The 18,339-nt window shown below is 36.8% G+C and overlaps 1 protein-coding gene across 1 annotated transcript in view; it reads left to right on the top strand.

Annotated features, from left to right (window-relative positions):
- PLXNA4 (plexin A4) overlaps window positions 1–18,339 on the top strand; it is a 756,456-nt gene that overhangs the window by 371,758 nt on the left and 366,359 nt on the right. The window contains exon 4 of the mRNA XM_044279996.1: window positions 8,313–8,444. Coding sequence (XP_044135931.1) covers window positions 8,313–8,444 — 132 coding nt within the window. The remainder of the gene's footprint in view (window positions 1–8,312; window positions 8,445–18,339) is intronic.

Genomic DNA, 18,339 nt, shown 5'->3' with positions numbered 1-18,339 from the left:
TATTCACTATATGGTAATAATGACATTTTAACTTTATTCTGCGGGTTTTTTTTTGTGTTACTACTTTTGAAAAATTGAAATGCTCTAAAATAGAAAGTGTCATGGGAAATCTTTGTGTCTGTGTCAGCTTTGGTCATTACAAAAGTTTTAGGTTTTCATAGCATACCAATATAGAGATCCATAGGTTAGAGTGGTGGTATAATATTATCTTTCATTACCATTTATTGTTTCGATACAATATGTAGGATACAAGCTGTTTATTCATGTCACTTTGTGACCAGTATTGCTTATACAAGTGGCGATCATCTCATTCCATTCCGGTGGTATTTTTTCCATAATAATAATAATAATAATAATCTTTATTTGTATAGCGCCAACATATTCTCCATCACTTTGCAATTCAGGGGTTTGTGTAATAAGTACAATAACAACAAACAAGTCAGCAATTAAAACAAGAGGAATGAGGGCCCTGCTCACAAGAGCTTACAATCTATGAATGTACATAATTTTATCTGAGTATTGAGTAGAAGCCTAGGTAATCAGCTGGTGATGTATTAGGCTAAACTACAATATAAGCAAGGTAGATGTATATCGAAGTAAGGGGGTCAGCACTGAATTAATTTCAGTCAGAAATTCACCACTTTCACTTCATTTGTGGTGTTGACAGTAGCTGGTGTGAAGGACATTTGCTGACTTGGGTCCCTTGGGAATCTACTGTCTTTTTTGTCTTAAATACAATACTAAAGTGATAAGCCCTTTGCTAACAGTGGCTAAGCACAGGCTACAAAAGGTTAGGAAGACTTCAGTAGATGTTTTTTTTTTTTTTAACAAGATCTGATATTTATTGGTGGTAATAGGTTACCTTGTGCTGGTTATTTCAGTTTATGGGTCCTGGGGGATAGGATCATATTTAACCTTTCTTTTATTTGTGGTTGAACAAAGGGTATTTCATCTCTTTCATTCCCAATGATAAATACAATTGTGTATCCATGTACTATATTTATTTGTCTTTGGAATCCTCAAAATGTCATATCTTCTTTATGAAGATTCAATAAATAAACATGTTCTTTGTTACCCTTCATGTCATCTTACTAAAGCTGGTAGGGCTTAAACCTTATGTTAGTAGGGCTAAAACCAGCAAAGCGACTCTTAGCTGTTGTGACTTCTCACAACAGTTTTTGGTAAGCATAACCAGTATTACCTTACCTATAAGCCACCCGACGATACCACGCCTGAGGCACTGTGTTTTTTTTTGTCTCCTTTTTCCTCTATATATCTTACTAAAGCTGGCCATACATACTAGACAGTCTAGGCCGAACCCTGCCAATTTTGGCAGGACAGGCCAACCATCTAATTTGTATGGGAGCTTCCCGACTCTACATGAAGTTGGAATTGGTCAGAGGTGTCTGGCAGGAGCTTTCTCCCTTCTCCTGTTTATGACACATGCATGCTAATTTGTATGGCTAGCTTAAGAGTACATATATCTAGATGCTCTGAAGGTCTCAATATGGAGAAAAATATTCCCATCTCAAACATTGATGGCATAGCACTAGAATATGCCATCATTGTCAGACAGGTGCAGTTTTCACTTTTGGGATCTGCTTCTATTTCCAGAACGGGTTCCGTTTACACAGTGGAAGTACCGAAAACATACAGGCATTGGCTTGGCTATTAAAAGTGAATAGGGAGGTGGCTGTGACTATGCGGTGCGCTCTCCATTTGCTGCTATGGGACTTTGAAAAATAGCCAAGTACACTCACTAGACTCACTAGTAATAAAGTAGTGGAGGGCACTCAAATTTGGCGAGGCATGGATTAGAACTAAATTTAAATATTACGCCAGTTTATTCATAAAAAAACAAATGTTACTGAAAATAAAATAACCTTGTCTCTGAATATTAAAATGCCCCGGAATGAAGTATAAGTTCCACTGGTTCCGGAACAGACCCAAATAATTTAGATAATTAGTAAAAAAATGGAGTATAAGTTAGGTGATCATCTACAGCTGATTAGCTGGTTACAACTGGCTGGAATAAAATATATCTCTCTTTCCCATAGAGACAAGGCAGTTATATGTCGGTATATATATATATATATATATATGTATACAGTCTGAATCGGGGCTGAAAGTGGCTGGCAACCACTCTGATATGGCTCCGTATAAGTGTTTGTGCCTGGTCAAAATCTTTTATACTATCAGATTGTAGATATATCCCTGTCCTGAATCACAAGTCCTCCCCCATATAAAATGTTATGGTAATCATTAGTGACGATAGTTTGTGTACGTTACCGCTCCCAGTAGACTCTGGTGTAGTCCCGTGCTGACTTGTCCTGCAGAGTGAAGCTGAGATGCAGTTCCAGCTAGTTTCGGTGTCCCACGTGGTGTCCTACGTGGTTTGCCTCAGTCTCTTTATGTTCACTGCTTCATTAGTAAATCACTTACAGCGGGTGAGCGTCGGTATGTTTCTCTGGGGTTCACTTTGGGTTAAATGTGATATTCCAGGACCACTGAAGAAATATAGGGCAAAAGTACTTTTAAGTTAGAAACAGAAAGTTCTTGAATGAATCAGAAAATGGTCACTTCTGAGGTAAATAAATATATAATTTGTCACGTTATGACAAGTCGGCTAGTATGGTCTAGTATTGGTCTTATTTATTTTTGGAACTTCATAGAGAGCACACCACGTTTGCACAGTGTGCTCTCCTTCTCATCACTGGCCCTGTTCTGAGACAGGAGCGGGTCCCAGCTATATCCCTAGCGATATGCTATCAATGTCTGAGATGGGTAAACCCCTTTAAGACTGTAGAAAATGGGAGGCCTTCACTACAGTGAAACTATGAACATTTGCTTTGCCTGACATATCTACTGTATACAGAACCATATTTTGCACATATAAGATAATACAGTTGCATTATGGATCTATATTTTAACCTCATTTATCTTAAATAATCCTAATATGGTTCCATAATACAATACTGTTATAAGTGGATAAAAGGATTTTTGTACAAAATCCAAGACTGGAAATGGACATAAAGTTTCATGAGCTAATTATTTTTGGTACCTCTTTCAGAAATATAAAAACAAACCGTTACAAAGCAGAACACATACTGTTCAATTATGTCTTAATATGAGGGCATTTTGGACAGAAAGATCTTAGTAGATTTTTTGCATAGCAATCTAAGACTGGGGAGGAAAATAGGGCATAATGATTGGATCAATAGTAAAAGAAAATGGAACTGAAATCAATTAAACAACATGAATTCATCATCATAATAATAATGTTCTGACATTAGATTAGAGCACAGTTTCTCCTAGCCCAGTGTTCACCTGCTCTATGTGTGACGAGGCAATAGCCATATTATTCCTATTATTAAGGAAATTCATATTGTAAGGAGGTTATTAGCTTTTCAATGTAGTATTTGCTCTCTGGGCTACAAGACTGTGGGAGTTTAGTGACTGGAGTTCTTGCTAAAGTACTATACATGATATCAGCAAATGCCTTGTAATAGCCTGGCCAACTTTCTTAATATTTTTGTTTGTTTTGTTGTAGGTTTTATCATTTGTCATTTCATTATATTGACCCATGTCCCCCAAAAGCCATTTTGAAACAGAGATTGCATGTGATTCTATACTTTAATCAGACAATTGTCCATCAACCTTATTTTTATTGTTTTTATCAATTAGTTGCATGGAGTCTATTACTCTTTAGATGTCAGGATATTTTAATTAGTACCTGGAGAAATCTACCCAAACACATATGATACACACATTGACAGTGTCCTACAAGGCTGCAGTGCTAACCATTATTTCTCAGTGCCACCCTGAGTTACTGCTTTGACCAAATTCTTTTGGAAAGCTATTGAGATCTATAAAATGTGTGAAAATTGCTGACATTTTTAAAAGTTGTATGTAATAGTCCTCAGCTGAGGGACCACGGTTCAAATCCTGACTGCTGTGGACACCAGTTCACCAGATCAAGCCAGCATCAGGGCATTGTGTGCAGCAAAGTCCTAATGCTTGCCAGTTAGTAAAATATTAACTTTGTATATTATAAGCATATATTTACTTTTTGTCTGATCTGGAGTCTGAATTAATTTTAGAGCATAGTCTGGAGTCTGGTTAATCTTAGATGGCTGACCTCAAGTCAAATTCATTATTGGGGACTGGTCTGAGGTTTGATTAATTTTAGAGGCTGAAATGGGGTGTGATCTATTTTTACAAGTCCAAATTAATTTTAGGGCTCAAAGTCATTTTAAGGGCTGGTCTGGGATCTGATTAATTCTAGGGGTTTGGTCTAGGGTTTGAACTAATTTTAGGGGCTGAACTCTGGTCTGCTTAATTTTAAGGATCTACTCTATTAAATGTAGGGGTCTAGTATAATAATAATAATAATATAGATCCATTCACATGACCATATTTTCAATCCACATATAATTCACATTTTTTGCTGATTTGCTGATCAGATGCTGACCCATTCATTTCAATGGAGCCACAAAAGATGTAGACATTTGTAAAGTATTTCTGTTCCACGACCCGCAAAAAAATAGAACATGTTCTATACTTGTGTGTTTTGTGGAAAAATAGGCTTTTCTAACATAGAGCAGAATGTGCGGGACACACACTGCTGGTATCCATGTTTTGTAGACAGCAAAATGGATACGGTTGTGTGAATGGACCCTAATAATAAGTCTTCATGCAAATAGTGCTATAAAGTTTGTGAAACATTAATAAACAAAAGGACAGCTCAGATCTTCACCTGACCACAGATCCAGATAGGTGGACCTTTACTAAAACTAGTTGAGCATTCATGGTTTAGAGTCTGTACAGTAAAAAGTAGTCTGGAAGGATAACTTTTGAGAAAAGTAATGTGATGGAAAGGTTGGATACTCATCCAGACCAACAAAGCCAAATCTTTTTATAAATGCATAAAGGAACTTACAAGTATATGAAAAGGGAAGGATAATTAAAGTCTAAAGGGCTCTTTACACTGGCCGACAATTGAAAAGATTATCGCTAATAACGCTCGTTGGCGAATATCTGGCTGTGTAAATGCACTGCCGATTACTCAATGAACGAGCAAAATGCTTGTTCATGAGGTAATTGGATCTTTTGAGCAGCACAAAAGATCATTGTCTCGTAGTAGAAGATCGTGCTGTGTAAACAATGAGACAGTATGGCATTAGTGATCGCTCCATTCCATACTCTGGAGGAGATCACTGCATGTAAATGCACAGATCTCCTCCGCTAGCGATCAGCAGAATATCAGGAAGGGACACTTTCTTCCCGACAATGTGCTAGATCGTCGTTCCCTGTAAAGGGACCTTTAGATTTTGCAGTGCATTGGGCACAAAAGGTTAAACTATGCCTTTTGCTTGTTCTATGGGCTACTTGGTTGACAGTTGTCCCACTTAATAGAATCCATTCTCTCTATTTTACACCACTTTTGTTTCCTTATCTTTGACATAAAAACAATTAAATAAGAAGGGAAATGCCCTTCTGGTTTTTTTTCTGAAAGGACATTGTGAAGCATGAGCGCTGTTATGTCACGATGCCTCCTAATCTCTGTCTTGAGTGACACATGATAAGGAGGGTGCTTTGATGCATAAATACAGAAAAAGGCAATTATTGACATTAAAGCTCTGCTATCTGTTCCAACTCTGGAGTTCAATTACAAGAAAGTAGACAGTCAGAACGGTTAACTTTTTGAATGGCCTTTTCCATCATGACACATTTAATTAACAGGCATATTAACCTTTTTCAAAGACTAAAATAGCTATAAAACAGCAATGCCACTTAGTCAAGTGATTTCATAGGTAGAAATGTTCATTTATGGAAAGTCTAGTTTCCTCTTTTATTATATACCGTGAATCAGTATATAGTAAATTGATGTTCTGTTGTTTCAGCTCAATTGGTGCAATATTTCTTTACAAATTATTGAAAGGATCATTTTCATTATAAAACATATCGACAACATCTAAGATTAGATGTACAAATAGTATTCCTAATAAAAAAGAATTGTAAAAAAAAGCAGGTACCATTATAAAAAAAAATCTGAGATTTTATCACTAACGCTACAGTGAATCTACTAGTAAGGAGGACTGGGGTTCCCCATATTTGTGAATATGGGGGTCACAAGAGTGGAACACCCGAAGATGTAATATTTATCAACTATCATGCACTAGCCATGGCTACATTTAGTTCTATACAGTTAATTATAATTCCAACCTAAATAGGGAAGGCTATACAAAACTTTATTTAATATACCCTAAGTTATAAACTGAAATCATATTGACACCATTTTCAATAGTAACACAATGGTCACTCATCCAGAATTTGTGGATGGATCTTCCATATAGGCACCTCAATTTTACTTCTGAACTCCTAGGTTTGAGTTCTAGGTATATTTCTCGAAAACCATGCTGTTGCTTCTCAATGGATTTTAGTTACCAGCTTCTCTTCCTTCAGCTTTGTACCTATTACATAAAAGAAACCTTTTTCCCAGACTTCAAAAAGAACAATTGTCTATTGTCCAGCCGATATTGGGATCAACCATAGTACAAAGCTGTGACTGGCAGCAGTGAAGTGGTTTTTGGGTTAAAGGCCCAAGTCAAGTTGACTAGTGGCAACTTGAGAACACAAAGCTAGACGCAAAGCAGATGTTCTCTCAATAGTCATCTTATGTTCTGTTCTGCTTTGATAAAGCTTTCAGCATTTCTCACCTGCTTACTTAGCTTGTAGTTTTCATGTACTGTTACATTGCAGATAGAATTTCACATTCCTGTTACTGCATATCTCTTGCAACGCCTTTTTGAGCCTAGCAATATTAAATATTAAGGCATGTTTGGCTTCATATAATAAAAGTGAAGACTTATTTCAAAAATACATTTTGTGGTGAAATAAACTATTTAGCCTGACTTTGAGTTCTAGAAAGAAGGATAAAGGCAGTAGACATCTCTGTTAAGGTGCCATACACTTTAGAAAGCTTTTGGTCTACAACTATTTCTCCTCACTGTCATTAACATGCATGGTCAGGTCTCATGTGAGTGTGGATGTGTTCTCAGTGGAGAGAGCGGGTAAACTGCTGTCAAATGCCACTTCTTTTTTTCAGTGAGAAAAATAAGCATCAGGCATGTTGAAATTCATGGTAGGCCAGTTCCCACCAAAATCAGCAAGTTTATCTAATATGTGTGGCCACCCTTAGATGTCACTTTGTCCCTTCCTATTACAACTTTCATTTTCAGCTTGATTCCCTAAAGCAGTGCACCAAAATGGAATTTTCTTATATTTTCTGTCACATCACGCCTCTGTGATAGTGGGTCTTTGAACATAAACTGATTTACTTATTACCTGGACTCAGTAATTGTTGCCCTCTGCAGGCAGGTCCTCAGAGAGAGGGGATTATAAGGCAGGGACAGAGAAAGAATATCTGAATTCAGATTTTAACTAGATGAAGTAGATGCAGAAGAAAAACCAGGATTCGAGGTGAAAAGATAAAGATAGATAGATAGATAGATAGATATACTGTTGACTCTGCTTATTGTACTTTATAAAAAGTTTATTAGCTGAATATCTAGCTTATACATGACTCCAACCCAACTGAATATACATATTAGGTTTTACTTATTATTTCAAAGTGGTTTCATGATTTTCCATTATTATCCATAACCGAATGGACAAGCCACATTTTTGTTATACTTGAATCTATCTTTGACTACAAGAATTTTAAGGATCATTTCTAAGGGTAACCCTCTGTCAATCAAGCAGTTTTACCTGCTGAGATCTATGTGTATGACTTTCAATTTTTGTTCTTTATAAACTGATCAGGGACTATGAGACTTTTTTGGCAAGTTAAGCTTTTAAAAGTGCTGACATCTTATTTTGGCCTCAACATTGAAGTGAGTGACCTCTGTAAGTCTTAAGAGTCAATATGAATATGACAGTAATTTTCTTTATACTGTGCAAGGATAGCCAATCCAGACTCGGTGCAGTGAGAATGCAGTACCTATTACGTATTCTAAAAGTGTTATGAGGTTTAATTTATGCGATAATCTAAAATATTATCATTGAAAATGTACTATGGGAAGAAAGATTAGTCACCTCTCAGCAGTCACAAAATATACTTATAAAATTAAGTCATATTTAAAATTCATTATCATTGTATCTTCCCATTGTTGATAATTCTATGTTTTGTGTTTGATAATATTGCAATAATTATCATAATTATTCTGTTAAGTTAAATTGTTTTTCTACAAAGCAATAGTTATATGCAATTGATGCTAAACTACAAACCCTGTCTGTCTTTTTAATTTCAGATTCGAGTTGACGGCCCCATCACTGGAGCAGTACAATATGAAACCATACAAGTGGTAGACTCTGGTCCTATTTTAAGGGATATGGCCTTTACAAAGAATGAGGAACAGCTCTTTGTTATGTCGGAGAAGCAGGTTGGTTGATTTATATAATATGTTAAAGCAGTTTTTCATTAAAGAACAATGTCGGCAATCAAAGTTTAGAAAACCCATTTTCATATACCCTGTTAGATAATTAATATGACGCGTCCAGTGTTCAGGGCTCCCGTCTCTCACACTGTGGACATTGTGGAGTGCAATAACAAAGAGTTTCTTTAGCTCTGAAGGTCGTGTTCTGTCCTGTATTACACAGACAATCCATTGATTTGAATGACCACTATATAATACTTAATGTCCCCTGTTCATGGTGCTCAGGGGGAATTTGAGCACTCAAAGGGGTTCTGTCCCTTTTTATTACTGATGACCTCCACCAATCAGATGCCAATGATCTATCCAGAGGATAGATAATCAGTAATAAAAAGGTTTATAACCCCTTTGATGCTAGATTTCTACACAGATCACAGTGGATTGCTTGGGGTCCCAGGTGAACATCTGTTTATTGTCAGGTGACCCTTTAATGTCAGGCAGGGATGGATTTCCCCATCTTTCCATGTGCTCCTGTGCAGTAGAACCAGCTTCACTGGCCATGTGTCTGCCGCTTTTCTCATTTTTTTTCAGCCAAATGCTTGTGGCAAGCAGGGAGTGCCCTTATCTCTGGAGCCCCTATCATTGGCTTGATTTGCATGGTGGTAAGGTCCACTACTGATGTAAGCTATAATCAATACTGTAATTGCCAATTTCTTTAAATGGAACTTACCATCAGAATTTAGGCCTCCAAACTCCCAACAACCTGTAATCCAGGATAGTATCGACTTCACAGTGATAGTTGTATATTCTGAGTGATTTGGCATAAGGTAGGAAAATAAATTTGAATTCCATATTCCAATGCATGTAAGGAGTTATGGGGGAGGAGCTGCTCCTTAGAAGAGTTACATTGGCCAGTCCCCCTCCTAGCTTGATTTACATTCTGGCTTGACATCCTGTAGGCAAGCCACCTCCAGCAGCATACAGTACATGTGCAGTGAAGCGCAGTGCACTGGCCTCCCTCAGAATTTCCAAGATCCTCACTTAGAAGCTGTCATCATCCTGAATAACAGGATGATGGCAGTTTGGGGGCCTAAACTCCTGAAGACAAGCTTGCTTTCTTTCTTTAAAAGAAGAACATCTAATTATTTTTATTTTTTTGTACATGATAACAATTATCCAGTGATGACCTGTATGATTCATCTTTTCTTTATATGTCTTTTGTAGTTAAATTGTCCTTTGCCAGATGCCTGTGGTTAAACAAAACATAACACCATGTGCTCTGGGAAGTCTAAAGCTGGCAAGACTCCAGTCATGCCTTCTGTACTAGGACAGCGACACATGGTTTTACACCCATCATCTGCTTAAAACTTCAAATAAACATGACAGCTGATCTATGTGCACCAGAAGAGTTGCCCTTGATAGAAGTTGATGGGTAGGACCTGTATGACCTACCAGTACAGGCAGGTTCAACTTTATCTTAGAGAACCTGATCAGGGAATAACGTGGACACTATTACTAATGAGATTTTGAGAGCATATGTTCAGTAGGCTATTTCTTAGTGCACAATACCGTCTGATTCTCCTATGAGAACAACAACTCTTCAGGCATTGCCATGGTTACTACATGAAGTCTGGTGAAAGCAACGATGAGGTGTCAGGAATGGGAAGGACACAGTGGTGTGAACAGTAGGGAAATGCAGCAAAATGTGTTGCATCCAAAGAAGTTTTAAAATTAATGAGGACCTTAGAGCGGAATAATTGCTGTTCTGTATTCTGGCTTATGTTTCGTTTTCTCTTGATAATTAATTATGAAGGGACCTTTTCTACATGTGATATACAGAGTGCATTGATGGCTCGCTGTTAGCTTTTTCCACACATGATCAAGGAAAAAATTTTGTTAGCGATTTGCAAACAGCATTGAACAGCAAAAGCAAATTCATTATTTCTAATGGTTTAATTCATTTTTGGAGTCTAGCTGTTCTGTTTCCTTTTATTGGTAAAAGGTAAAGGATTGTACATTTCTTCCAAATAATTTTTTTAATGCTCAAAATTATAAGGCAGTTTTACCTGAAAATGGAAAACTGCTAGAGCAATTGTAATAGTCTATGCGCTAGGTGTAAACGCATAGGTTTTAAAACTGGCATTTGACAATTTGTTAATTAGACCTAATTCACAGTGAATTAAAGCAAGATTTATGTGTGATTCATCTAATAGATAATATAGAATATATAAATTGCGCAACTGGTATGTGTCAGTCTAATGTTAACTATAAAGTTCTGCTAGTGAATTGGAAAAAGAGGGTTGGTGAATTACTAAAATGTTTATGGTTCTGATTTATGAAAATAGATATTCCTGATCTTAAATAGCCATAATTTCCCATTTTTAGCTCTGACATTCTGTATAGATTAATTTCTTAATATATTGATAGTAGTCAGAACTATTTTTTTCTGAAACAGAGCTCCAAATCATCTGCCTGCCTGCCACATTTTGCATAAATCAATAGTGCTTATGAAACTTTGTTATATATATTATCAGAGAAAATGCCTCTTTCTCCACTTATCAGGTTCCAATGCCCTCCTGCTCCCTCCAGCTCCCTCCAGAAGTGTTCACTAACTATGAATTCACTAATTAATCTGCCTTGGGAGATGAGATAGACCTTTAGCTCACTGAGGGATCATATAGAAATCTATAACGAGGGGAGGAGGGAGGAGGAACTAAATGAAAGACAATCAGAGGCCCACAAACATGCAGCTAATAGTGTTTTACTGTCTCTCAGCTGCTGGATTCACATCTACTGTACAGTCCTAAGTACTTATCTGTAATGTATTGTACTGCTTATCTATATCAGAGATAGTGATAGGGAAGTTTAATCTCCTCTATATGCTGTGTATGGTAGACATCATGGCAGCTAGTCTTCACCTAATTAGAGATGGCAGAAATGGCAAACTAAATATAAAGGGGCTTATGGATAATAATAATTCAATAATTGAATAAAAATTGCGGTATATGAAGACTCACTTAGACACAATGCCAATGTGGGTTTATGTGAATTGGTGGCTGCTGTGTCCAGATACTTTGTGTCTGGATGCCATCATCATCTGAGTAAGTAGAAGAACCAAAGGAGAGATGACATTGCTGTCACACTGTTGCACCTCACAGTGTTTAATCCTGCAGCGGTGACTGCAGTGTCATCCATCCTTCAATTACAGGTGAAACTCGAAAAATTTGAATATCGTGCAAAATTCTTTTATTTCAGTAATGCAACTTAAATGGAGTCTTTCACCTAATATGAGCGTTTTAGACCGCTCAGATCAGTTTATAGACTCTTTGACCCTCATTACAATGGTACCTTTGTTTTCTTTGTCCCTCGTCCAGATCATTAAAAAAACACTTTTTAAATGTATGCAAATGAGCTTCTGAAGGTGCCCTGGGGCGGCGTTACTGGGTGATGTACCCAGAAAAACACACCTCTTTTTAGCCCTTTGGCCCACCCTTCTGTCCTCTTGTTACCTCCTCCTCTGCCTCCAGCTGGCGGACGTCATGAGCAGCAAGAGAAGAAGTCAGGCTACGAACTGGCCCGCATCTACGCACTGCTCTGCCCATTAGGGGCAGAGGAACAACTTTTCATATTGCGCATGCGCCAGCCGGGTGCCATTTAGTGTTTGCCGGCGTATGCGCAATATGAAAAGCTGTTCCTTTGCCCATAATGGACAGAGCAGTGTGCAGGTGTGGGCCAGTTCCCAGCTTGACTTCTTCTCTTGCCGCTCGTGACGTCTGCTGGCTGGAGGCAGAGGAGAAGGTAATAATAGGACAGAAGGGTGGGCCAGAGGGCTGAAAGAGGTGTTTTTCTGGGCACATCGCCCAGTAACGCCGCCACTGGGCACCTTCAGAAGCTAATTTCCATATGTTTAAAAAGTTTTTTTTTCATGATCTGGACAAGGGACACAGAAAACAAAGGTACCATTGCAATGAGGGTCAAAGAGTGTATAACCTGATCTGAGCGGTCTAAAATGCTCAGATTAGGTGAAAGACTCCCTTTAAAAGATGAAACTAATATATGAGATAGACTCATTACATGCAAAGCAAGATATTTTAAGCCTTTATTTGGTATAATTTGGATGATTATGGCTTACAGCTTATGAAACCCCAAAGTCACAATCTCAGGTACTCTTTGCTCAGGGAATATGGATTAATTAGCTGACTAGAGTGTGACACTTTGAGCCTAGAGTATTAAACGTTTTCACAATATTCTAATTTTAAGTTGCATTAATGCAATTCCTTTTAAGTTGCATTATTGAAATAAATAAACTTTTGCACAATATTCTAATTTTTCGAGTTTCACTTGTATAGATGGAGCCCGGTGGGTAAAATATGTGAAAATGTCATGTAAAAATCACATAATGGCCAGAAAATTCACCTGAACCCACAGGTATGATTCATAAAATTCTGATTACCTATAACTGAACTGGCATGGATTTAAGCTATGGTTTATTCCAGTCTCTAGGAATAATAGTAAATTTGCTGTGCCCTGGACCCCCCACCACAGCTAAAAAACTTTTGAGTAAATAAGGCATATACACAAATTTGTCAGTTTCCTGGCTTAAAGCCAATGATAAATTCCCTCCTATATCTATACCGGGAATTTTGTGCTCTGTATCAGAAAATTGCTTTAAAGATAAATGGAGGTATTTATCATATCCAAGTCCTTTTAATGTCATAAAAAACAAAAATTCTGGCATTCAGCTGGTTTTAAATTCAGTGCACAAGCAATGTGGCTGCACCTTTGTAAATTATAGTATGCCAGGGGGTTAACTGGTGTCCTGTGAATCTGACTGCGGCATTTTTGCGACATTTAAAAATGTTATACATCATAGATGCGTCATAAAAATGATCTATTTGCCAAAACAGACCTACTTTTCATACTACTTTTGAATGTGGTGTAGCTCACAAAAATTTGCTTGATTTTTCATAAAAAGTAGCATGTAACAACTTTTCCAAGCCAGAAAACTACCTTAACAGTCTTGATAAATGTTCGCCATACATAATTAGCAGAGAAGTTTAGATTGATTAAGAGGACTTCCTGTTAGAGGGAATAATTATTAGATCAGTGGGGGTCCCACTGCTTGGATACTCACAGATCATGAGAATGGGGGCCCCACACTCTCAAAATTAATTGAGTGGTATATTGAGCATGTGCACTACTAGTCTATTCATTATCTATGGGAACTACATAGATAGCCAAGTACATTTCTCAGCAATTTCCAGCAGAATAGGGGATAACTTCATCTTTCATCTAATCTGCATACCTGTTTAAGAGCAAAAAGATGGGGGAAATGTATCATAGACTGGCTTTTTATGCCAGTCTATGATATCCCCTGCACTGCCTGAGGATGCGCCTAATTTACGACGGGTGCATTCTCTGGCTGTCCATGTGCCTAAACTGAAATCTATGTAGCTAGGAGCTGGCATAGATTTAAGTCTTCTGTTACGCCTTCTATGGAAAGTGGCAGGAGCAGCGTAGAAATTATTTTGCTTAAATTTAAGCAGGAGGTTTGCGACTTTTTTACTTCATAAAACTAAGTGTGGGGTGAATGATAAATTAATGTTGTCCATGGTGTTCACTGCAGAATAATAATTTAAAATCAATCTTTTACAATATGCAGTGTGTATTTTTTGCTCCATTAGAACATACCTGAGATCGGCCATATAGCTTTTATTTCTAATAAACCCCTTTTCAATCGCAATATTGTTTCATTATGGCCTAAATTTATAGAAACATTACAGTAATTGCATTTATTCAGTAACTAAACTAAGTAAGGAAATTAAAAAGGTACTTATTAAGTTTTTTCTCTATATTAGTTAAATGCGTGTCTTCTAAAAATGAAGACACAAATCATTTTTTTATTTAAAACATATTTTTAGTAAATTATTTTTTTTATTTTCCATATTACTATTGCTACTGTATTTAAAAATAAAATAAAACATTTCAGCAGCCATCACATAATCATCACAATCAGGAATACAATGATGGATATGACCTATATAAAATTGACACAGGATCCACTTTTCAGAATAGGTAATATCATAGCTTGTCTTCTCCCTCCTGACGTCTGTACAGGCCACAGGGCATTCCTAGAAAAGTCCCCATAGAAGTCTATAAGATACTCTCCAGTCTATTATGTCTGTGGTTCATGTGGCTGATGTCAAAGAACAGGAAGTCTTATTTAAGCATAGTGACCAATGCGAAAACTGCATGCTTTTAGGATGTTTTAAAATATAGATAGAAACATAAAGCTTATTTTAAATCTCCAAAGAATTGTCCCTAACATGGAAACTTGATTAAAACAATTGGCCATGCTTTGATGACATATTTTGCCTTTAAAAGGAATATGTCATCAGAAAATGACCTATTGCTTTAATCACTTTTTTATGTTAAACATTTTTTAAGTTATCTTTAATTTTCCATGCCAATATATTTAAACAAAAACCATAAAATCCTGCAGTTTTCGCTCAGGTTCCTGAGCTTAATAATAAATGCCACTTTTTGGTATGTACAGATCACTTAACTGCAGTTACCTGCTTATCTGTCATTCTTATTCTGCCTGAAATGATATCACCTCTGTGTATAGATAAGACAGGATCCACCATTCACAATAGGTGATTGTCAAAGTTTATCTATTCCTTGCTTGTAAAATTATCTCTGCACAGGTCACAGAGCATGCCTAGAAAACTCTCCCATAGAAGTCACCGAGGTCCCCTCCTGACCATTGTGTCCATGGCCCATGTCACTGCCATAAAACAACTCAGGCAAGATGGCCGCCCCTCATAATCATGTTCATGCTCCTCTAATCAGAAAATAAAAATGATTAGAAGAAAGGGATATCTTTTGCTATCTGATTTTAACAAGCAGAAAACAATTTGGTGACATTTATTCAAGGTCCAGAAGGACTGAAACATTGGAAGAGTTGTTTATATGTGGCTCTCTATTTCTTTGGCTATATTGAGTATATCTAGTACTTTTGCATCAATGTAAAAAACATTTCCTGCAGTACCTCCCACCTCCCACTATTGTGTACAGACTTATTTGAAAGGAGTCCACCTTCACTCAAGTCCTCCACACCCAATCTTACAGGTTGCCATTCTGTATAGACATATATGACCTAATATACTATTATTCATGCAGTCTTATATAGTCTTTGTGTTGTTCAATCAGAAGAAAAGTTCTCTGTATCATTTTTCCCATCTTTAGAGAAAATTTATGTTGAACTTGAATTGTATTGTAAGGAGACTAATTTCTAATCACACAGTGAGAATCGTCATTTCCATTCTTTCCCTGTTATGTTATGGGTTCATGTCGTAGATAAGTGTCCAAGATAAGCAGGCATTTCCCCGACAGAATCCTAGAAACTAATCAACCTTGACATTGTTTGTTCTGCCCTCAGGATCATTTGATGTTCCAGATAGTCTTATAAAATAAAAATATATAACTATGTTGAGAAAATGTACTGTTATGTCTCAGAAAGAATTTAAAGTCTCACATAATCTTTAATATTCTCCTTTAATTGTTAACATACAAATATCCAACTAGAATAGGAATTTGCGTAAACCATAGGATGCCAAACTGCAGAAGAACTTTCATATGTATATTAGCGGGTATTATTATTATTTTCTGTTTATTTTACTAACTTGGATTAGAACAGCAATACTCTTTTGTGCTTCTTAGGTTGGGTACAGCTGCAAACCGCATCATCACATCATCAGCTAAAAATAAATAAATTAACTTAGTTTTCCTTTTCTGATTTTGGAAAGCCCTGATGTATTGATAATCTCTATAGGTCTTTGGTATGTTATATATGCATATAGCATCACTAAAAGATTTATAGACCTAGGTTATCCATGTGTGCCCTCATAAAAGAAAACAATGGCACAGCTGACATAGTGGGGATCTACTAAGCTACATTTGTCAGAATTCTTTCTTAATTTGTACCTAATTATTGGTGTACTTGATTCGCACATTATATTTATTAGACACTTGATTGAAAAGAGGTGTAGCAGCAAGAAAACCAATAGGTAATGCAAAGTAAGATTTATAAAAAAAAATGTCTAAAAAAGACACAGTGATCCAGTAATCTGGAATGAAAATAATTAGCATGCCTAACAGTGCTCACTTCCCCACCCACTTTTTAAAAGTGCAAAAGTGGTGTAAAACAGCAAAAAGTCACACATTTTGGAACAAAATGGAATTTGCTACTTTTCTATGATATTATTTGTTGGCATACAAGATTGAAATATATCGTACTGTACGTAGTGACCCCTAAGTTTACACTGTCTAAATATTAGTTACTTAATGGGAAACGTCACCTAAAACAGATTTCTGTTACACAGTTATAAAGAAGAATATCATAGGTTAGTCAGTCTCCACAATTGCCTAACCAAGCTAAACTGGTGGAATTGCTAGGTAGTGGCTGGAGAGAGCACTACAAACATACTTTTTGTTTAGTTTTTCTCATCAGGAGTAGTGAGTATATGAATGTTTATTCTGCCATGCTGCTGCAAGTGTCCAGGGCAGAACTTCACTGCAAAGTGCTCACAGCCAGCTTTGACATCCAACCAGGAGATGACTACAGCTTTCACTGAGAGCAGGCGGAAAGGCTGTCAAACAACTGAATACAAAGAGCACTCACAGTAAAGCCCCACCTTCTGGGCACATGCAAAAGCAGAATCTGACAAAATGAAAGTTTATATTCACACTACTCTTGATAATAAAGGTTCTATGTTCTAAGTGTGCAGTGTTGCTTTCCCATGCCCCTCGCTAGCATCAGCAGTTTAGCATGGTCAAAACTGCTGACAGTCATCTTTTAATGAAAACAGAGGGAAGAAAAAAAACTATATAATTGGCCCAGGTTAAAGTGTCGCAAGGCAAATGTAACTTGGCTAGTCAAAGTTCTGAAAGAAACACAAACGTTGAACAGATATGAAAGAATAAGCATGTAAAAATATGGATTGAGGATCAGTGATGAGCGGCAGGGGCAATATTCGAATTCGCAATATTTTGCGACTATTTGGGTGAATATTCGTCATATACTTGCAAATTCGAGAATTCGTGATCTCCAGATCTCCATTATTTTTTTGATTGCAAAAATCGGCAATCGGAATATTTCTGATAAAAATTTGCCCTACGAAAATTTGCAAACAACACTACTCCTAACGTCAAAGATATTGCAGAATTCTCATTGGCCCACAAGCAAGAAGCAGTGAGGGATCATGGTGGGTACTATTGAAAAAGAAAATTGAATATTTGCGATTACGAAGATATAGCACTATATTCTAGATATTCGCGAATTCTCAAAGTGCCAATATTCGCGATAAAAATTTACAATTAGAATATTCGCGATCAACACTATTGAGGATATTGCCTTGAGATTTTTGAGGCAAAGCTTTTGAGCATGCAGAGAACTAGCAACAACAATAGAACAGTAGATGAAAATAACCCTGACGTCTAAACAAGGTAACTGTGAAGAACAGCTCTACCAACATGGTTCAATTGACATAGTCATTTGACTGTGTGTGTCCAAGGAATATTTGCGCTTATATATTTTTGATCACTACAGAAACAACTAATTTCTGCTCTGGTTTAGTAAATATAATGCTAGTACATTTTTACTTTAGGAAATAAGAAGTTAAGGCTTTGTGTAACCATAAAGCAATGTATTTATTTCCCTGGTTGTATTTTCTTTATGCCGAATTGCCGACATTATCAGTCGCATCTTTCCAACAATATAAGGATGGTTGACCTTGATATTATGGCATGTTTCTGACTTTATAGCCATCACAACTACTTAGCACCAGTTTGACTTCAACACAGTATATCACAAGCCTCCATATTTCTTTTTCTCTGGCAGACA

Source organism: Bufo gargarizans, chromosome 2, assembly GCF_014858855.1.
Source record: "Bufo gargarizans isolate SCDJY-AF-19 chromosome 2, ASM1485885v1, whole genome shotgun sequence".
Lineage (NCBI taxonomy): Eukaryota > Metazoa > Chordata > Amphibia > Anura > Bufonidae > Bufo > Bufo gargarizans.
This window is presented reverse-complemented; position numbering and strand designations above follow the sequence as displayed.